Source organism: Trematomus bernacchii, unplaced genomic scaffold (assembly GCF_902827165.1).
Source record: "Trematomus bernacchii unplaced genomic scaffold, fTreBer1.1, whole genome shotgun sequence".
NCBI classification, from domain to species: Eukaryota; Metazoa; Chordata; class Actinopteri; order Perciformes; family Nototheniidae; genus Trematomus; species Trematomus bernacchii.
In genome coordinates, this window is record NW_022987803.1 from 11,885,312 (window position 1) to 11,908,607 (window position 23,296).

The following is a 23,296-nucleotide window of genomic DNA, read 5'->3' on the forward strand; positions in this document are numbered from 1 at the left end:
GACGCTCCGTAACCCTTACCCTTAGGCTGCCTTTACACGAGAATGAAACGACTTGTATCTGCATAGTTTCTCTTGCGTATAGCACTATTATTTACACGAGGCCGTAACAAACGAACCCCACAAACGATAACGGGTCCCAAGGTGGATAGATTTGCAAACAAAACGCTCTGGGGGGTCAAACGAGTCCGTGTAATCGCCTCTATACGAATATTTCCTGAAAAAATAACGATAGCCCCACCTCTCCCCACCTCTGCTGCTCACTGCTGTAGCATGGCCAGTAGCTACTGTCAGTAGCTACTGCTAGTGCTACTGCTACTGACCATGCTACAGATGTTAGTACAAAATCTACAGCTCGACCATGCTACAGATGTTAGTGCAAAATCTACAGCTCCTCTACCACAACCATCAGCAACAAGTGGACATGGAGAATTACATGAACTACTACATGTTGCTAAATCCACCGCGGGGCATAAACAGAAGGGTAGCCATGGTAACATTGCTCCGGGGCTGCTCCAGGGTCTTCTTCGCTGCTTTTGGTGTATTTTGTGGCGGAAGTTACAGCGCCACTTACAGTCCCGGCATATGTACTACAGCGTGTCCAGCACTTTCGAGCGGTCTCGTGTGGAAGTACAGCGCCACTTACAGTCCCGGCATATGTACTACAGCGTTTCCAGCGGTCTCGTTTGAACAGACACGTTAAATGAAACGAATGCATGTGAACGGAAGACTTTTTTGAAAACGCAAACGTTCCCGTGTAAAGGCAGCCTTAACCTTACCCTTACCCTAAACCTAAACCTAACCAAGTCTTCACCCTAAAATTAATGATTCATGGACCTCCATTTTGTCCCCATAAGGGAGGCGAGTCCCCACACGTGACTGTGTAAACAGATTTAGGTCCCCATAAGTATAGTAATACTAGGCCACACACACACACACACACACACACACACACACACACACACACACACACACACACACACACAATCATGCTGTGTGACAGAGGCAAGGCCATCCCTCCTGCTGAATGCTAATAGCATAGTCGTGATGCTACAGTAGCACTTGGACTCTATCTTTAACCTCTCTGTCAACACACACGCACACAGACACGCACGCACGCACGCACGCACGCACGCATGCACGCACACACACACACACACACACACACACACACACACACACACACACACACACACACACACACACACACACACACACACACACACACAGGGGGGAGAGAGATGGGGGATGGGTGTACTGTAAGGCTGGACGTCCTTCCCCCTTTCCTGTTCTGCCTCCCTTATTTTCTCTCATCAGCTCTCCCCTTGTTTGCCTCCCACTCTCTCTCTCTCTCTCTCTCTCTCTCTCCCCCCTCTCTCTCTCTCTCTCTCTCTCTCTCTCTCTCTCTCTCTCTCTCCCTCCACACAGTGTATCTCCATCCCACCCAGGCATTTGACTCCCTCTACCTGTCTGTCCATCTGTCCACCCCCCTCCCCGCTCCACCTATTTCTTCATATTAAAACCCTCCTCCCTCATGCGTTGTTGTTAAATCATCCCTCCTCTCTTCCCCATCTGTGACCGTTCAGTGTTTTTTTGGCGTCTTGCACTTGTCCTTGTGCTTTCTACTCACAGTGACCGTTTTTTCACTGCTCAGATAAAGACCAAGGACCCACACATTCACACAACACACTGTGGTGAAGGATCTAGCCTATTGTGACAAATGGACTACGATGAAAAAAGATAAAGAAGGATGAATGACCCAAGTAGTATTCTAGTGGTAGTTTTTTGCTGTGTATTTATAGAGAGACATTCATGATTTGTGGTTGTGTTTCAAAGTCAGCGTCATCGGCCAGTGAGAGATAATAAGGGCAGGATGCACATGACATTTCAATTTGTACATGATTTCATTCATTGATCTAACTCTTGTTTGTACAATCTTTGTAGATAAATGCTGGGCAATAGAGATCATCTTTTATAATTTTCGAATCATAAATCTATCGATCATAAATCTATCGATTAGATTTATGATTAGAAAATTATAAAAGTAGGGTAGACATGTGGAGATTACCCGGCTGAACAAAACGTGATCCGTGTGTGTCAACCACAGACCTTATTTCAAGCTATTTTCCAAAATCCTATGGAGAAATTGCATTGCATTTTTGTCGAAGGAACCGGAAGAAGTTTACTTCCGGGTTTTAGGACGCGTCACTGCGGCACTCTATGTGTACGTTTTTGTGGCATATAAAACAAGCTGAAATTCCACAATATACTCCATATCCATTGGGTGGAATAAAATATATTTAAAATACAATGCAATCTGTCTTGGTTAAAGCTGGCTACACACCAACCCGATTTTGGGAGTCAGAGGCCGTCAGAGGCAGTCGGGCATTCGCGGCGCGCTACTCAGGTTGGTGTGTCCCGCACCGTCGTCTCTTTACGGCACCTTTTCACACCTCCCGCGGGAGGTTAGAGAAAGTCGGCCCAAGCAATCACTCTGATTGGCTGTTCACACTACCGCTGCCTGCTGGTAAGGACAGTTATTGCCACTCGTCGACTGAAGTATTTGCGGTGTGTTCGTAGGCGGGCGGCGTAGGCGGGCGGCGTAGGTGGGCGGCGTAGCCGACGCAGGCGACGTAGCTCACGTAAAAGTCGGGACGCCTTCGGTACGCGTTCTTTGGTCTCAGGTGGGTGTGTAGCGGCCTTTAAAAATATCCCAGTAATGGTAGTTGGTAGGCTGTACGAGACAGGCAATGACTGTTACATGCACTCTTTTCAGGAAATAAATCAGTTGTTTATGCTGGTTTTAAAAAGTAAAACTTTAGGGCTCGAGCCCAAACGGCTTATAGTAAGACTACACAAAAACAGCCCAATAATGTGCCCTCGGAAGCAGTTACTCATCGTAAGGTGGATCGTGAAGTGATGCAGCATTTCTATGTTTCATGATTTAAAGTTTCTTTCTGCTGTAAAGTTGGGCAATTTTATATTGGAGTCTATGGAGATTGACATCCGGAAAACCACTTGAGGCTTGAGTCGCAACATGGCAACTAGCTAGGAACTCTCTTATGCTGTGTTCACACCGGACGCGATGCGACGTTTGGGGGCGGCGCGATTACATGTAAAGTCAATGCAGAGACGTGGACAGACGCGAATTCGCTCCGACGGCGTGCATGAAGCGGTGGACGCGGCGCGAATCACACGATTGAGGCGATTGAACGGTGCCGCATTAAACGCGAGAGTTCAATTTTTTCAACTCGAGCGTCAAATTCACATGACGCGTTCTCGCGGAAGCCAATCAGCGGTGAGGATCTCAGCCGCCGTCACTGACGTTCAACCACACAACATCAGCCGTTAGCTGTTAGCAGTTAGCACACAGAGCTCACAGCTCCTCATATCCGTTCAGAAACTGGACAAAAGTTAAACAAGTACAAACCACAGACTGTCTGTGTCATGGTGAATACAGTCGCTGCTTATTTATGTCTGTAGGCCGTTGTTATGAGTGTGGAATGAGCATATACAACGTTAGCTTAGCCTGGTTGACCCGATCTTCATTCAGAAAACAAGCATTTTAAAAGGTGTTTTGCCTGCCGTCTTGTCTGCAGACTTGTCAAAGCATTAATTCATGGTTGTTACTAACCGGTATCAGTATGTTGTTACTTCGGCATCATTTAGAAACGTGTATTACAATTTAATCACGGTAAAATATGTTCATTTGTTGTAGTTGTAGCTCCCGAGCCACCGCGTCTTGTTTGAATGATGCGAGTAAACACAGCTGGCAGCCGCGGTGAACCTCCAGCGTTTAGAGCGATGCGATAGGAGCGATTAGAGCGAAGCGAATAGTCGCATCGCGTCCGGTGTGAACGCAGCATTACATCCTTCAGAACTTAAAGTGGACCTATCATGCTATGTTATAATAATATAGTGTCGGACCATACCTATATAAGGCATATTTATACTTTTTTTTTTTCAAAATACCAAACAGATCATGCATTTTAGCCATGCCTCATTTCGCTCAATTTGCACTTTTTTACCCCTGTTTTTGCAAGGGCTGATTCTGTGAGAACAGCACCACCTACAGGCCTGGCATATGTACTACAGCGTCTCCAGCGCTTTCGAACGGCAATGGCCGTGGCTGTCTCCTCCTGATTGGTGGAGTTGGCCCAATAGCCGTAGCGCCACTGTCCTGACGTCAGGACAGTGTTCAAATCTGGATCAGTCTGTATCAGATCCGTTGCAGCCCCTTTTTTAGAGATTTGGGTATGGAGGAAAATAGAGAGGGTTGTGTTTTCTGACACTTGGTGAGATCCCTGGAACACCGGGGACACATATTCATGTATAAAAGACGTACAAAAGTGCATTTTGCATGATAGGTCCCCTTTAAGTTTTCTGCTTGATTTGCGCAGGAAGTCTATATTACACATTAGCCGCGTTCACACCGCAGTACTTTTCCCACTTTAGTTCCGATATAGTTCCGAAATGTCGTGTTCACACCAAAAAGAGCCGGAACTAAAATGAGTTAATCAGAACCTTTTTTACCCCCTATTCTGTCCCTGCTAGAGAGCAGGTACTTTCGTGGGAGAAAAAGGTTCCTATGTCTGATTGGCTGGGCGGAATGCAAACCACGCCCCGTAAAACTCCCAAAAAGTTTTGTGAAGCCGCCATTTTATTATCCTCGCATTAGCATTATTAGCATTATCATTAGCCCAGCGCACAAACGCAGAGAGACTAACTTATGGCAACACAAAAGAAAACATGGGAGCGGTGGAGATGAGGAGGTGTCGGCGTTCTGGCGATTTACTCGGAAGGCTTCAGTAGAAGCTGCTGGGACTTCCGGCCGGGGACTTCGGGTGGCAGTATACGCCGTGAAGTTGTTTGCGGCCTGCCAGTAAACCCAAAGCAGAAGAAGAAGAAGTGACGTCAGCGGCTTCATTTGCCTAATCCTTCCCCAGGAACTTATTCCGGCGTGAATGCGATCTGTACTTAGTTCATGAGAACTAAAGAGTTCTCATGAACTAAGTTCTGATGAACCTTTGTGGGAAAAGTACTGCGGTGTGAATGCATTGGTGAAATAAGGTTCATTTTGGGTGAAAAGTTGCAATTGAAGTGGAAATTATGAGAAATTTAGAATCCAGTGTTTAAGAGCGGCCCGTCCTACTTTTTCTTCCTACTGTCTCTTGATAGTTGTTTAACTTTGTGGAAGTGCAGTTCGAATTTGTTGGACCACCCCTTTAAATCTGTGCTTAAACTGCTATGTAGCTGTAATGATGCCTTATCTGTGTGAGTAGCTACATGATGCAACTCATTGCAAGTCATATTTAGCTAGAAGCAAATGTGTTTTTTCCAGGGTTTCACAAAAATGTGAACTAATAAAATATCATACGGAAATAAAAACGGCAAGGATGACATTTTATTGTCACAAATAATTGTGGCCAAACAACATTTTCAGTAGGCGAGGAGAGACCACTGAATTTCTGTCAAATTGCAATGTTTGACACTGCTTCCCACAACGAATACAGAGCAAACCATGTCATCCAACAGTTCTGTAGCCGGTCCAATCAATGGAATTGCCTGCTGGCAAAACACAGCAGGACAGATGTGGGTGATGTGGCAGAGCTGCACTATAAAGAGCCAACGGGTGGGACATTTTTCTGGGATGTCAGGGAGGAAGTACAGTAAATATGGGAGGGATGTATTGGTTATTGGTCGGCAGCTGTGATGTGGTCCCTATCCCAAAAGATTAGTGTTGTGGCCACACACCACTTACTTTATATAATGTATAATCTAAATGCATCTGGATATACAGAGCAAGGGAGTATCACAGGGGAAATGTTGGCACTGCACACTCACATTTGGTTGCGTTTCCATTTATGTATCTGCTAATGACCCTTATATTATTCTAATTGTGTGAAGTTTACATGAATTGTATGCAGCCAATTGACCCACAAGTTCCAACAAAGGAACTAGCTTTTTCTACACACGTCACCCCTTCTGTTAATGAATATCCAGTAAAAGCTGTCAGATCAGCGTGTGTATGCCAGTGTGTGTGTGTGTGTGTGTGTGTGTGTGTGTGTGTGTGTGTGTGTGTGTGTGTGTGTGTGTGTGTGTGTGTGTGTGTGTGTGTGTGTGTATGCATGTATGCCAGTGTGTGTGTGTGTGTGTGTGTGTGTGTGCACGTGTGTGTGTGTGTGTGTGTGTGTGTGTGTGTGTGTGTGTGTGTGTGTGTGTGTGTGTGTGTGTGTGTGTGTGTGGGTTTGCATCTAGAGCTCCACCCAAGCCCGGAATGCCGCCTCAAATCATATGCGAGAAAATACGGGAGCCATCAGATGAATTAAAATCTGTTGCTCCTCCTCCTCCTCCTCCTTTTCCTCTCCCCCGACCCCCCTCCACGCGGGCTTACGCATCCTCGCCTCGGCCAATCAGCCAGCTGAGAGAGGAGAGCTGAGAGAGGAGAGCTGAGAGGAAGGGGGGTCGTTGGAGGAGAAGGGGGAGAGGGAGGGGCAGGACCAGCAGCCTGCGGGGCTGGCGACCCATCGTTCTTGTCACAGCTGGGAGGGGAGGGGAGGGATGGAGGGAGGAGGAGGAGGAGGAGGGGGGGGGGCTAGAGAGGGAGGAGGTAATCCAATGAGACACAGAGAGGAGAGGCAGTGTGAGGGCAACGCCTCACAGCACCGGGAATCTCTCTCTATCTCCATCTCTCCTTTTTCCCCCCCCTTACCTCTGTCTCTGAAGCGTAAAAACCAAAGGACTCTCATCTCCCATTCAGTCTCCTCTCTGTGTGGCTGAGGGCTTACTTTCACATTTTTGTAAGCCTCTCTTGCCTCTACAGATCAACAGTCTCCTTCATTTCTTCCTAATTGTGCTTCTCTACCTGCCAAAGGATGAATTCATGACCACAAACTGGGATTTTTATTGGTGTCTTTTCATGAGGCAGCATCTTTTCTTTTCTGGAAGTCATCTTTGTTCTCGTGCTCCCAGCTGCTGAGTGGCTGCTTGTGGGTAGTAGGTTAGTGTGTCTGTTTAATGCCAGGTGATTGAATGTGCTGTACGCGGAGGAACTAATATGAGAGGGATGCCTTCCTGGAGGTAGCGCTCTGTGATCCATTCAGGGAGAAGGGTTTTGGGGATGCTGTGGCTGAACTCCGACCTTTAGTGAAAGTGTCAGCGAAGAAATTCAGGACAAACAAAGAAAAAAGCAACAAATACGGACGTGTATTCCCCTACGTTTGTTGTCGCGGACCAACTGACCTAAGTGTCTGCTTTGTGTTGACACCATGGACATCAACCTTCAGTCGCAGCGGTTTTACTTCCCCCAGATCTACTGTGTGGAACCGGGGGCTCAGCCGCCTCAGATGCCTCAGCCGCCTCAGATGCCTCAGCTCACTGAGTTCAAAGTCAGGTAGGTTTCCAAGGGGAGGGAAAGGTGTTTACAATGGACCCATCAGTAGATAGTACTTATCCTAAATGATGGAATGACCTGGTGTTTCCATTTGCTTTTGTCAGATGTGTCAGATACACCCAAAATGTACCACCATGACTGTCTTTGCCTAACAGATCCCCAGCTGCTGCAGCATATGAAGCGTTTCTGTGTACGATGAGTGCTGCTGTGAGCCGCTGGTTGCCCTTGCAGGGGGATGGGGCTGCATGCTAATGTGTTAGCTAGCTGTGCAGAAAAGTGGCAGACTCCTGGGAGATGCAGAGGGCATTGATGGCCTATGGAGGAGCTTGCCAAGTTTGGACGGACAGGGGGACAGTGTTATATTTGCCTGGCCCATTTGGTTGCTGTAGTCTCTTGTTGCCTGCCTCTGTGGCTCTTTTGTTCTCCTCGTGTTTACACTGTCTCTTCCTTTTCCTGCTACTCTTCCTCTCCAATCAGCGCGGAAAGTGCTCAGGGTGGCTTGTTGCATCCACAGACCCCCGCTGCCGTCATGGTGTCAGAGCGCTCAAAGACGCATGCTCAGACATGCAACAGCTTCCCGGCTCTTTGTCTTCAATGTCTTGTTCAGATGTTATTGTGCCGGATGGCGCTGTTGCATTCAGGCATGCAAGAAGTCCCACCTGATGCTGTGTGACATCCACATAAGAAAATATTTGTATTCACTCCAATGAAGCACACATGCACAATTGCTTCAGCTTAATTGTAGCCATCTGTCCTAGTAAACATCACCGTCCATCCATTCATCTCTTGTGTTCATGGTTTGGCATGTTCTTGTAATGGTGTGCGCGATACGGTTGCGATGCTTCCCCTAACAGCTCTGATTAGTGCAGCTTTAAGGGACTCAGCCAGAGTTTTGCCCCACTAAGCAGCTTTTATTTTGGCAGGTGCTCCGGGCTGGAGCAGCTTTATAGAGCTCCAGCGTGTCAGTGTTGAGGCCTGGATGCTCCCCGGTGGCTCCACAGGAGTCTGAGGGCGTTAACTTCTGGGTGACATCACCGGGAGAAAGAGAGGGAAAGACAGTGGGGCTGTATCCGGTTTTCTTTTTTGTCTTAAACTGCTTTATTAGAGTTATCCTGGGGCTATATTTGGCTACCTTACCTGGTGTGAGTTAGCAGGTTATTACATTTTTCTTGCCAGAAGGGTTACTCAATAGCCTAATAAACTATTTAACACGTGCCATTTACTGTAATCACACTTCAGTGACCTTTTGTGTAATGTCCACGTCAGCAAACTTCAGGAAATGTCAGCAAATATCAGTGTTTGATGTGGCTGTGTGAACCGCAATCTTCAAAAAATAAACGAAAGTCTGGCACATTTCCGGCTGTGCCACACACCTCTCTTCTTCTTCACTGTAAGAGTAAGGGAGGCACACACACACACACACACACACACACACACACACACACACACACACACATACACATACACATACACATACACATACACACACACATACACACACACACACACACACACACACACACACACACACACACACACACACACACACACACACACACACACACACACACACACACACACCCTGTGTGCATTTGCAGGGATTAAAGAGGTTTAAAGTGTGATGTGTTATTACAAAACCAATCTCTTAAGCAATATTAATGTTTCACAAATCAGATTTTATGCAATGAATACGCACATAGAGAGGCATGGAGAGATATTACTCGAAATACATTTAAATAAACAGACTGCTGTATCTATTTCAGAGCAGATTAATAACTAGTAATATTTTCCCTGGCGGTTGGAGTGTGTTCAGCACACTGTAAACTGTAAATAGACACTACTGCATGACATCATCTACATATTATGACCAAGGTGAGCTCATTAGATCTGAGTAAAATGGAAGAAGAAGGAGAGAGATTGGAAATAGAAAAATGAGAAATCGAGAGAGACAGAGAGAGAGAGAAGAGGGAAATGAGAAACCAGGAGAGAGAAGGGGGGATGGTGAGAATAGCAATGCTAAGCAAAAGGAAGAGAGGTTGGATTGTAAATGTGAGAGGGAAACAGTGAGACGGATGGAGGTGAAAGAGAAAGGAAGCGTGTGGAGAAAAATAAACATTTGATGATGGTTTCTGGTGGGGTTTTGTTGTTGCACACGCCTTGGAAAAACCTTTGTAAGGTATGCTGGGATAATGTCTTCAGCCTGGGTGCCATGGTGACCGTTGTAGGCAAAGTATAGCAAGATAACCATGACAACCAGTGATGGCCAATCCATGGGCGCATACCGACAAGTATGCTACATGTATGCACAGAAATGCGGAGAGGCAGATAGGGAGACCTTCTGCTTCAATGCCTCTTCAAACATTGAAGCAGAAGCAGAAACCTACAGTAAGGTTCTCGCTCATGTGGTGTGTTTTATTATCTTTGTTAAAATTATTCTGAAGATCCTTTGCAGTGATGTGTATTTAAAAAGGTTAATAGGGTATTTCAAAATCTCAGTTTTGATGGAACCCCCTTATGTTAGCTACTTGCCAGTGAGCAAAGTGATCTTTTCTGTTAGCATAATGTCTCATTTGTGAAGACAAATACAAAAACTGATCAAATGTTAAAATGTTCTATCCTATCAAAATAAATGAAAAAAGCAGCACCTCTCCGAATGTTTATTTTTTATTTCAAGCCCTGCCGATAAAAAAAAAATGCTGCTAGCAATGCTACTTCTCTTAAGCTAGCTGTTACCTTTAGCCATTCCTCCATTGAGGTATGATATTCACCACACAATTATATACAATTCCCTTCTCATGGTGGAACTTCAGTTACAATAATAATACATCATTGAACTAGCATGATTTTGGATACTTTTAACTGCAAAAACATGATTAAAAAGCTATCAGCACACCAGGAGGCAAAAGCCAAAGATTCTTTCTGTTCACTGTCCTCAGGAGACAGAAAACCGCATTGGTCGTATGATGAAATATTTAAACTGAACCATGTCATTTTACTCTTCTGACATGGGCTATGTGTGGCCATGTGAATTATGACGTTTATGTCCTAGAAGCAAAAGGTAGAAGTAGCGTGATAGCTTGCCAGTCGCTCTCAGTTAACTATGCTATTCCCTTGACCTTGACCAAGTTGCCCTTTTTCTTATCCATTCATTTTCTTTTTACCCTAACTATAACGGTTGCATATCAGAACAATCATGATGAATAATTTGTGTAACAGCTATTTATAGTGGCTTTGGAAAGTATTTATGAATAACACATTACGACCTACAGTTTTTGAGTTTAGAAGTCTTCTGTCAGCCAGAGGCATGATTTCTCAAAGGGCATCCAACAACAGCAATAATTGTACTGGTCACTCTACGATAACTTACATCAACATGGCCCGTGCTTAATGTCTTCTTAAAATCAACATGTATTTCAATTCTCTCTACCCTGCCTGTAAAATTGGATTTTCGGTACTAGCTAAAAAGCTCACTCTCTTTTCTTCACCTTAAAATCCTTTGTACTTTTATCCAAGAGCTGCTGCAATGTACATTATTGTTGAAAGGATTAAGTCTTGGGATGATGAAGGGCTTTCTGTTTTTTGAGGATTCCCAAAGGAGACGAAATGTCTGTATTATATTCCCTCAGTGCGTATTATTCCTCTTGCCTGGCAGATTAGAGACGGAGTCCACCGCACATGTCAAACATAAGAAAGCCCTGTTGGAAATTTGTGAAATATTGTGGGTCACTGAATCCACTGACTGATGATTTGTGGCACAAATAGGAACCACATGTCCGCCATGACACTGTGTGTGTTTCATAAGAAGACGAGCTGCCTGTGAGTGTGTGGTATGCAGACCAAGTCCTACTGTATAGTCTGCAATTGAGAGCACTTAACCCAATGGCCTTCCGCTAACGCTCAACTGTAAAATTGTATACATGAAAACATGCCTGCGCTTTGTGAGGATGTGTTTGTGCCATCCTTATGTGTTTGTGTGTGAGGCTTCACAGTAAGTCACAGCAGTTAAATGGCATCATGGGGCAGAGAGAGTAAAGCCTCAGGGCATCTCAACTCCTTCTCTTCACTCTCACCTTCATCTGTATTTTCTTCCACGGATAAGAACGTGTTTCTTTTAGACAGTTTGAGTGTTAATGCTATGCTCTCAACTACTGCTTTCTCTCTGCTGGGATCTTTTCCCCCTCTGCCAAATGGAGACGCATGCATTTTTAAAAAGCCACCCCCTCCTCTCTGCTATGCTCCGTATCTTCTGAATATTTCTGCCTCCTCGACTTATCTTCCCACCTCTGTCTTAATTCGTCTTTCTCCCTTCATATTCTTCGCTCTTCAACTTGTCTCTCCAACCCGTGTTTTTTTCCTCTTTCTCGTTTTCGCTCTCAGCATGGGGTCTAAGCGCCTTTGCCCGACCATTTATTTGTCCGCTCAAGCCTGGGTTGAGTGGGAGAATGATTGACCTTCCTACACACATTCAGTCAACAAAGGTTCCTCTAGTGTATGTACAGTAGCACATTGCTGCAGCTGGAAGTAGACGAGGACGCCTGAGGCGCTAGACTGTATTAAACATTTTTGCAAATGCTCATTAAGCTGAGATCAAGATTCCCAAGAACAAAAGACTACACAGGAATGTCTGGCTCCTTGCTGGACCTGAAGCCTTAATGCCACACATAAAACACAAATGAAACGTTTTGAAAATAAAGACGACAAGATCGATACCACTCCTGAATGTTGCTGTAAAATATGAAACTAGCGCCATGAGACAGTTAGCTGCCTTAACCCAACTAACATGTAATATTGTAAACTTTTTAGGTGCGGGTAGGGGATCTGTTTTACCTTTAGACTGAGCCAGGCTAGGTTTTTTCCCCTTCCTAATCTCTGTGCTAAGCTAAACTAACAACTTCTGGCTATAACACAACAAGTGGTAGTATTGACCATTGACCACCACCCTAGTATTGTCTGCCCTTTGAAATTATCACGTTATCACTAGCATTCCAATGCTTGTTAAGCAGGGAAAACTACTTGGTTAGATTTAGTATAACACCATGTTTTTTTCACAAGAACCGGTCTCTTATGTGTTTGATTGAATTTAGTTTGCCATCTAAACACGGACCGTTTTTGTATCCGTATCATTGAGTAAATTATAACATCTGTCTAAACCTATTCAAAGGTTTAGCAGGCTCATTTTAACCATAGCTATGAGGTTTCCAACCATTGGTATGACCATCCAATGGCTTGACCAGGGGCGTCGCCTGGACCTGGAAACATTCGGGGCTTAGCCCAGTGGCGGCGGCCGCGGCGCTACAGTGGAATTTTCTACTGCAACACTCCCCACACGCACATACACAGTACACCCGCGACTCTTACAATGAAGGCTCAATAATCAGCTTAGGGCATATAGGTGTAAGCAGGGGTAAAGTGCTATCTTTAATAAGTGGGGGGCGGACTTCACCTCCTATAGGGGGGTCCTCACCTTCTCTAGGGGGGTCCCTGGGAAGATTTTTTTTTAAATATTGAAGTTAAAAGCATCAATCTGGTGCACTTTGAGAGCAAAATTAAGAGATCTATCGATACAACTCTCAACATCCATATGAAACAGAACTGTAAACAGATTTTATTTTTCTTATATTTTACAAATCACTCCCCTTTTCAACTGTATTCTTGTTTCTTTGTTATTTCATAACTCTTTTTCATTTATTCTCTCTGGCTGTCCATCTCATAATGTTCACATAGAAACTAGCTGTCAATAGGAATATCATTCAGAAGAATTATAATTTCATGCAAAAATCTGTCACAAAAAGAGGTTGCACATTTAAATTCAGGTGTTGTTATGGCAACGTCAGTGGCCAAACAGCCACATTTACTGCTGCAAATACGTTCAAACATGCTGTCGACACGTAAAGCAGTGGCAACTATGCCACCATTTCAGCTGACTTTTTCTCAGAAATACTGTCACATAACATCCATATATTTCAGTGCTAGGTTGATGCTTAGCTAAGCTAACTATGAAACACTTTAACTGACAGGACTCAGGATCAGCTGTGTAGGCTACTGTAAGGTAGCTTCTAGCTTCATGTCGAACATAAGTCAACATTTTCCAGAGAGCTTTCTTTGAAATCACCAGGTAATGCTAAAAAACATTACATTTAGATTGTGTTTATTTAATATATCTGGCTAGCTATAGCTACTTGCTAACGGTTTAGCTTACCCCCGCGATTCGTAACGTCAACGTAGCTGTAATTTATGCTTTGCTTACATGTTCACATAACTTGGAAGTTTACTGACTTGTTGTCAATACCTTGTTTACCTGGCTCAAGTGGTGGCTCTGGGGTTGTTGTGTGAGCCACCACTTGAGAATTGTCGTCTTTTTTAAGAAATTGTTTTCTTATGTCCATCTTCAAAAACTCTGAGGCCGACTGACAGTTTAAACATTGTCACAGCTCACAGGATAGGTACCTGTCAGCCAATAAGACAGATGTTTATTTCCATTCAACTCTCAGGTTGGTCTGGTGTCTTGCCTCTGTTGCATTCACTGAACACGGGAAATTACAATTCTGCCGTCCTCTCATGATGAGGTTCAGGTAAAGCTCGGTTAATGTACTAAAGCCCCGAATGCCCAGGCCAGGCGACGCCACTGGGCTTGACAACAAGTCAAATGTGAAATTATTCCTTTAAGGTGGTCTATTGCATGCACCTTGTGAAACCCTGCTGTGTGTAGATTTCGCTGCAGATTAAACTGTTTGTTTAGGACTGCAGTCAACTCATCAGGGATCTATTGACCATGTGTTGTCTCTGCTGATGCGTTTGTTATGTCAGAGGATTTGGCCCTTCTTTGCAGAGACATAAAGGACCATCCAAAGTCTAAATCCTCCGTCGTCTCTCAGTTATTTTCCACTCTCTTCTGTCTCTGATTAAAACCCAGTGGGGTCAGACAGTTCTTTCTTTAATTTCAGTTGTTCTGCCGCAGGCATTTTGCGTCTCTCAGTAATAAGTTAGGATGGAACGAAATAATGTGATGGCAACAGTTGAGAGTTAAGACCATCCAAGGTGAGCTTGCCAACTCTATTAGAGATTTTATACCAGCCTTTTTGCTGATGTGACAACACCTTTTATGAGTTTTAGAGCTTGTACATGTGGTTTTAAAGCCACAGTCAGACATCAAAACATCCTCCTTCAGTCCACGAATAAACCACTTAACTCAATGCTAACCTTAAAGCAAGATCATTTTATCCAACGCACTCAGTATTACTTGTTTATTGGTCAAACTCAAAAGTGTAAAGTACCTGACCTCACATTAAACATTTCGATGTTGCCCTCCCCCAACAAGATTTCCCCCTGCTGTGCAGCTTTTTCTGCACTAGCGCTCGGGGTTGAGGAAACTCTTAAATGCTTTATGCGATCATGCGGAGCAGCAGTAAAAGAAACCTCGTCCTTGCACTCTCTACGAAACTTTCAACTGGAATTCAAACATAAATTCAGACCTGTTTCGTGGCACCAGGACGTAACTTTATTCCTTTTGGCCATCCCAGCTGACCTCTGTGAACTTTCAGAGCCCTTCAAGACTTTATTAGCCGTTTGAAAAGAGGACAACAAAACCCCCAAAGCGAGGCAAAATGTACAGTAGACACAGCAACTAGTTATAAATATGCTTTAGGTCTGCAGTCTGTTGTGTCTGCCTTCGAGGTGATGGTGCTCATCCAATATTCCATAGTATTACATACACTCATATGGATGCATACACCTGTGCTAATACACAGCTGCAAAGACATATATTTGATGATGAAAGGATTAGACAGGACATTGTGTAGAGTTGTTGCAAAGGAAGTGTTCCCTGTAATTAAAGAGCAGGCCGTCTGAAGGCTCATGTTGCTGTTTTTTATTCATATCTCACTGCTCATTCATCTTTTCTTCACAGCCATATTTTCTAGGCCAAGCGAATATTCCACTCCAGTTGTCATGCCAACAGATTAGCGTGCTCTTGCGTGGTCTCAGCAGTCTGCAGGAGTGTGAGTGTATGTGTGTGTGCGTGTGCGTGTGTGTGTGTGTGTGTGTGTGTGTGTGTGTGTGTGTGTGTGTGTGTGTGTGTGTGTGTGTGTGTGTGTGTGTGTGTGTGTGTGTGTGTGTGTGTGTGTGTGTGTGTGTGTGTGTGTGTGTGTCTGCGTGTGCACGTGGCGTCCTGTGAGTGAGCGTTGGGCGTCTGCTCTGCAGGGTCTCCAGGCTCTGCATTCAAATACTGAGGACACAAGTACATCACATAGTGGTGTGCAGCATAAAAAAATAACCGATAAATGAATACTGTATCATGTACAAAGCAACTACAGAAGTCTGTCTTAGGTCTAGAAGACCCAGTGGGTACCCAGTCTGTTTTGGGTTTATACAAGGACAGAAATAGCTTTTTGATGCTCAGAGATTTCAGTAACAGTTGTTTAATAGCACTTAATTCACCAGGTTTAGTGATTTTGTAAAAACGTTTTAAAAAACAGCATTAAGTGCGTCAGAGCTTTACTGTCAGGCGTTTAAGTAAACCGGTCAGGAGGTATAATGCGCTGTAGTTTCAAGTCCCTGTAAGTAACATTTTTCACAGGATTGACATGGACTAAAACCACACACATTTTGAACCTAACACTAACTACAACTGAGGCTGATGGAAATGTAATAGTAGCTGCTTTGAGGCCATAATATGTTAAAAAATGTAACTCTAACTGTCATTGGTCGCTAACTGGGCACAGCTTGCTAGATAAGCTTTCACAATAGCCTGCAAAAATTGGGCCAAAAAGAGATGATTCAAAACTCCAAAGATGGAGCTTAAAACCACTGATCTATTTTGATACTAATGTGCTGCATGATATTAGTTATTAGTGAGTCACACTGCAGTTTTCCCATGAGCCCTTGCTTTATAGCGACCGTGGAAGACTGATGACCATCTTCTCAGTCAGGACACAAGTCTGTCTACCTTTACTATAATATGTACACAAGCACACAGGGAGTGAGCATGATTTCTATAAAAGTAGTCCCATAATTCAGCCAAGGCCAGTAATATTTAGACTTTGCAACATGAGCAATTTGCTTTGTTTTATAACTGTTTGTATGAGAGCCGGCAGGCTGTTTAAATGTTGCTGTCAGCTCAGGAAAATGTGTCTTTCTTCTAAGTCTTCTGTCTTTTTTTACTCTCCCTGTTTCACTTTTTTCCAGCTCCCACCCTCCACCACCAAAACCTCAAATACGCAAACAAGCAAGCTGCTTATGTAACCGGCCTGCAAACCAGCCTGACAGTTTACTTTCTTCTAGACCATTTTTCACAGATTTATGCATAAACATTCTTCCACCTATAAACATTCAGTTATTTATTTATACCACGGGACAGAGGCATGCACACACACGCTCACACACACACTAAATGTAACGCTGTCCTTATTGCTTTAATTCCCTCCTACAGGAAAAAATGCAATTATTTTTTTTAGTAAATATAAAGAGTCATGTGAATTTGCTTAAAAAATTAGTTGGAAACAGATGGGTTCTTTTTGTACTTTTTATGTATAAGTATCAAATATACTGTAGGCAGGCTGGACGGCGTAGGGCCTCTTTGTTTTTTTACACTGAATATGTATTGCTACGGTTTTAATATTTCATCACATAAACAACCTTTCAATCAGAAATACGTTATACTCTTACAGACATCTCAGTTTTTTTATAAAGAACTGATTTTCTGCTCTTCCTCAACCATAATGATAGAAAATCTATGTTAAGTCTAGCCTACAACAAATCACGTTTAGTTGCCCCCGAGGATGTAAGCATCATTTTAATACAACCCAGTCTCACGGCATTTTGTGTTATAGTCACGACATTTAATCTATTGATTCGTGTTCACCAACACGATTTTTGTCAACGATTTTAAAAGCGGCTGAACCCGTTCGAGTCCAGTTTTGGATAGTCTGCCGTGGTTTCATTCCATTTCATAGAGCTGTTTGACGCTCGGCATAACCTTGGCACACTGCCACTCCAACATCCAATCACAGAGCTTGAAGATTAATCACAGGGTTTGTCAAGCAAAGGGACTGTAGTCCCAAACGATAGCTGAGGATTATGGGTAGTATATTGTCTTCGGCCATAAACTCAGAAAAAACTATTTGTTTCTCCGAATCGAAAGGGGAAAACACAAAAGCATTGTACACAATTTAAACCAATCAATGTTGTGTAATTAACAAGGATAAACTGATGTTTTTAGTTGATGAGTACTGCAGATTACTATGCAAACTTCGAGACCGGAAATACTGGGTGTTTCTCGATGTCGAGGAAAGCTGCTCCAGAGCCACTATTTCAAGGATACTACGTCATCGAGTGCCGCCAAAGGACTGTTCCAATGTCCAGCATACTTGGAATTCTACTGAGGCCGGCGTACTTCGTTGCGGGAAATTTCGAGGCTGCACATGTGTAGACTCCGCGGTCTTAAAATCCCCACAATGCTTTGCGCACGGACCATTTTCCCAAATCTTTGGCGGAAAATGTAAGGCGGGGCCTCTCATATGACGCACACCTGCACACTTGCTAGCCTGTTCCATTCTTCGTTTTCCGAGGCTAGGAGGTATTCTTGCCTCGCTTCTGAAGGAACTCACTCGGAGGTACATGTGCTACCAAGCAAGCCTCCTCGACATTGAGAAACACCCACTGTTTTCACCCCAAGCTGTTGCCTGGCAACGCAATTCTGTTGATAGTTATTTCATATCGCATTAACACCATATCCCAACGTGCATTGCGGCCAGGGCCGGCTCTAGACAATTTGCTGCCCTAGGCGAGATTTTAGCTGGCGCCCCCCACCCCCAAGCCAGAGAATCGTACAATAGAAAAGATAAAGATCCATAGAGTATCCAAGGAATACGAAATAGAATGGGGGGTGGACGTCACATCCTCTTGGGGGGTCCGGGGGTATGCCCCCCCTGGAAGAAATGTTTGAACATTTGAAAGTAAAATGCTTCAATCTGGTGCACTTTGAGCAGAATTACTACTAGATCTAGGGGGTACAACTCTAAAACACCCATATGAAAAAGATCGGTTTACATTTTAATAATCAAATAAGTATGTGAACATAACCAATAACCTACCATAGCCAATAAACAAATAAATGTAACTTATTTTATTTTTGTTGTTCATTCATATCTTATTTTACCTAGTTAACATTTATTTATTTATGCATATTTTTGTATCTCTCCAGTTTTAAACGATATGTCTGGTTTACTGTCCTATAGTATACATTGGAATGATTTCAAACCTGTTTATCCCAATAATTATAAAGGAGTGCCTTGGAAATATGTGTTTACATAAATTGTGATCAAAACGTTTGAGACCCACTGAGATAACTTAGACTAAAGTTAACTATCTAAACACTCAGAGTCCTTTACCTCACTGAGCTGTAGTTATCAGCCTCTCAGTCTGACTGGAGAGGACTCTCCCTCCACATTATTGTAGAAACATCTTCTTCTTATATCCGTTAGAGCAGCTAGCACCAGATTCTAATAACAACAGCGCCGGTACCGGTGCGCCCTCTCTCTCTCCCTCGCTCGCTCCCACGCTCACTCGCATTTTGGCTGTGAGCAGCGGGCGCCTGATAAGCCAACATCCCCCATTTTCATCACTTACAGCGCCCATCGTACAGGGCAAATTAAAAGTGTAATCGGGGTGAAAAGGGTGTTACATTTACTTAATTATGAATGTTGTTACATCAAGGCCGAAAATTAAGATGAGCACCAACGGTCAAACATTTTTTTTTTCCTCCCAGAGCTGCCAGCGCAGCGCCTCCCCAGATCTGGCGCCCTAGGCGAACATCTATAACGCCAGTGCTACGGGCCGGCCCTGATTGCGGCTAAAACATCCAATCACCGAGCTTCAACCATAGCTGAGGATCTTGGGTAATCAGTTCAGTGGGTGTGTATCGCCTACGTCTGTTTCCGGTGACTTTATTTTGAAATTCAGTTCCTGACGGACGGCAAAAAAGCCCGATATTATAGAATTAAACAAATAAATAAAAACAAGGATAATTGTCTGTTATTGTTGAGTAAATAAAAGTGTGTTATTTAGAAAAGAATAACAAATTAGAAGGAAAAAAGATTAAAAAAATACAGATTTTAGTATTCTGAGGCTCTGAGCCCCATATATTTTCCTCATGGACGGCAAAAAAAGTCAGACATTACACGACTTAAAATAAAAACAATAATCGTGGCTTGATATTGAGTAAGAACATGTTTTTATGAACCACACAGCTTCCGGTCTTCCAAGACCCGACCGGACAAAAAGACGTGGTGCAGGCACGAAACACACTACAAATAGAAATACATTGCTTTTAAAATCATTCTGTGTGACACGAAAAAAAGGGGAAAATCGTGTTGGTGACCACGAATCAATAGATTAAATGTTGTGACTATAACACGAAATGCTGTGAGACTGGGTTGTTTAATAATGGTGGACTTTCTTGTTCTGTATCACATACGCACATTTTAACTTTATTTTGGTATTTGTACACTATTTTGTATGTAATAAAGAGTTTTAGAGTAGTGGAGAAGGAGAAAGGGGGGAAAGGCTTCAAGCTAACCGTGAGCTAGCAAGCTGGTTAGCCTATTAGCTAACGTTAGCGACATTTGAGCAAATTATAAAAAACTACTTTGTGAACACATATAACTTGGTGAATGTGTAGCTGTGGTTAGGATTAAAACAGAACAGTTTATCCACTAGATTAATACATAGATTGAATCTATGTATTAATCGAGTGGATACAAAATAGATTCATGTTTTGTGAAAAAGCTTGTCTGCTGTATTTAAACTTTATTCCTTTAATACCGGTTCTTTCAGTGCTGCTGCTTGCTTTTAGTGGAGTCCCCTACAGAGTCCTTGTTGCAGATTTTGAATGCGCAGAGAATACATTTGCATATCAAAACTTTTTGATTAATTCACAAAGTTTCAGGAGAACAAGCTGCCTGAAATTTTTTTGCAGAGCAAACATGGCTGACATCCAACACAGCAGGCTCCCGTTTCACAGAAAGTGCAACAGCAGCAGCAACGGGGACAAACTCTTTCTGTCAGTGTTCGTGCATCTTCACTGAAGTAACCTAACGGGTGACAGCAGATGAGTGTTGTTTGGGAGACTCAGACCCAAAGCGAAAATTAATGTCATTTAACCAAAGTGGCTCCTCATTATGCCAACCGGCCCCTGTGGGTGGATTGCAGTGTCGGTTTAGCACGATTTATCCCATTTTCTATGAAAGCTGAGGTTTAGCTCATGCTCAGTCTCATTGCTTATGTAGCTTTGCCCTGGCATGCTTATAAATGTTTAAGCTGTCAGCTGTTCTTCTCTCTGCTTTATGCAGCTTTGATGTTTCATGCAGATGAGGCTCACACATACACACACACGCACACACTTGTATGCCTCTACAAGAAGTTTCATTGTGCACTCTTTTTGGCAGATTTTCAGGCAGAAGATCTTCCATCATTTTCCTCCTGTCTAGGAAAACAGAGGGCATTTTGTTAGGAGTTCGACAAAAAGCAAAACAATTTGTGGTGACGATTGTTCTGCCAGCAAACTCTCGGGACTTGGCTGTTCTCTCTGCAGCTGGCTGCGGCACACAAAGACACTTTTTATGATCTGTTCCCCTCCTCTTTTATTGCTACTGAACTGCAAATCCAAAATATCTTTACATCTTCAACGTTTACTGTGAGAAAAGATAGTGAATCCACAACAGTAATGAACAGAAATAAAGATTTCTAAACGATTTGGCTTATAAATATAACACTCTGAATTAAATTCCTGTCTTGATGTTTGCCTGAAGGGACTGAACATTTCCCAAAATGTAACTGGAGTGATGTTAATAAACTAAACTCAAACTCTAGACGATATTAGCCAGGAACGTTGGACCTAAATCCTACAATATTAATCTCGAGGTATCTGCTACAGGGTGTAATAATTATATTAGGGTTGTTTTGCATATGAAAAGTGACAAAACCCAGAGGACAATGCAATATTTGTTTATAAATGTCATGTCTGACACGTTGGATTATCACCACAGATCTCACAGAAATCTGTTTTATTCCAGAAGAAGGGCAGGGATGTCTCTCTCTGTTTGAACTGCTAAATTAAACTAAACTTAACAGTCCTTTTTACTGATGACTGAGCAGAGTCAATCACAGTATACGTATTTGCCATTTTACAATGCATCCCGGCTTTTATTAAGATGTAATTATTTTCTTGATACCCTGTAATTTCATGGCAAGTGGGCTACAGCTCTGTGTTGCTTTGACGACGTCATCAGGAGGTTTGCTTGTTTTGGCTTCAGCAGCAACACTGGATGAGCTAATCCATCAAATCAGTTTGGGACATTTTGATCTCCCGATGACGACCACTGTGGCCCACTGGCAGGTTTCCAATCGGGGACAGTATTGTCATGCAGTTTGTTTGCATATTTCTCTATTTGGAACAGTCTGACAGAGATTTTTCCATAATAGGTTTAATAGAATTCTATCCTATAGTTTATGTGTGGGCGCCGTAGGGGGTTATTATTCATTCTCTTCTTATGTCTTCATGTTTGGTCCTTAAATCATTGTTTAACTTCATAAAACAGTGCTGCTATGAATAATGAGGCCATGATGTGTTCCCTGAGACTGCATGCATCAGAATCAGAATCAGAAACGGGTTTAATGCCAGGTAGGTTCACACATACAAGGAATTGAACTTGATGTCATGGTGCATACATAAAATATAAAACAAAGAATCTCCATATAAAACAAGAAATCTAATATAAAACAAAAAATCTTTAAGGACACTGTAATAAAATATAGTTAAATAGCAATAAAATAAAGCAGTAATTTACAGCGAAATAGAATGCAATGAGTTATAGAATATAAAATATGAATATGAAATAAGAATATGTGCAGTAAGCAGTATTTGAACATTGTGTGCATTAATGTAATGCATATAGAGTCTACGTTGTGTCAGTGGGGGGATCGGGCCTTGTTTAAGAGGCCGGTAGCGGAGGGGAAGAAACTCTTCAGGTTAAGGTTAAACTGAAATCTTAGACACCACAACCTTCGCACTCAATTTAAATGCTGTAGAAACAAATCAAATTTGAAGAAACAAGAAAAGACAATTCAGAAACAGGCTGCAAATGCATCAGTTCCCAAATATATAGCGCTGACATCCATTGGTCAATTTTTTACAAACAAAATATTCTAGCCTATTATAGAGTTTTCATTACTTCCTATACTTTGGTTACCAACAGTCACTTCTCCAAATTGCAGTGTAGATGAACAATATGAATCTGCACCGTGAGTGTGTACACAAATTAGCATGAAGCAGCGACGTGTGTGTATGCACTTCTATTTCCAGCACATCCTTCTTTGTTGTTAGCGCACCGCTGCCTTGAACGCAGAGGCCCCAGAAAGTGGAGCAGCACAATAGCTTTGATGTTGTGATGTCTGCAGGGTGGTGTAAGAGCTGCTGTGTGGACGGAGAGTCGCATACAAGCGGCCCTCTGACAGCACAGATTAGTGTTACAGACAAGAACAGGAATGATGCGTGCAAACACTCACAGCTACACACACACTCTGACAGGAGTTCACACAGACAGTAGCACAAATAAGAGAACGGAGTGACAGTAATACAGTTTTCTGCATTATTTTACAACCAAAGGCTTTGAACTGACTCAGAGCTTGGTTTCTTGCTAACTGACTTGCCCTCTGGCTAGTTTTCATTCAATTTGTGAATGAAAACTGTCCAGAAACTCAATTTGAAATTGTGCCTACTTCTTTGGCAATTCATCAGCAGAAGAGACTTTAAAAGTGCTAATTAAGTTTCATACTTGAGGGTATTTCTTGTGTATATTTCCAACCATATTTCACAACCCTTTGCCCTGCCCCGGGTTCAAATATCATGGT

At 43.0% G+C, this 23,296-nt stretch overlaps 1 protein-coding gene across 3 annotated transcripts in view; it reads left to right on the forward strand.

Moving 5' to 3' along the window:
• Positions 1-23,296, forward strand: part of evlb (Enah/Vasp-like b) — a 57,168-nt gene that overhangs the window by 14,562 nt on the left and 19,310 nt on the right. For 2 of the 3 annotated variants that reach the window (XM_034150621.1, XM_034150622.1), the window contains exon 1: positions 7,003-7,390. The exons of the other annotated variant lie outside the window; for it this stretch is intronic. In XM_034150621.1, coding sequence (XP_034006512.1) covers positions 7,266-7,390 — 125 coding nt within the window. In that variant the 5' untranslated portion in view covers positions 7,003-7,265. Of the gene's footprint in view, positions 1-7,002; positions 7,391-23,296 lie in introns of those variants that run through there. 3 annotated transcript variants of the gene reach the window in all.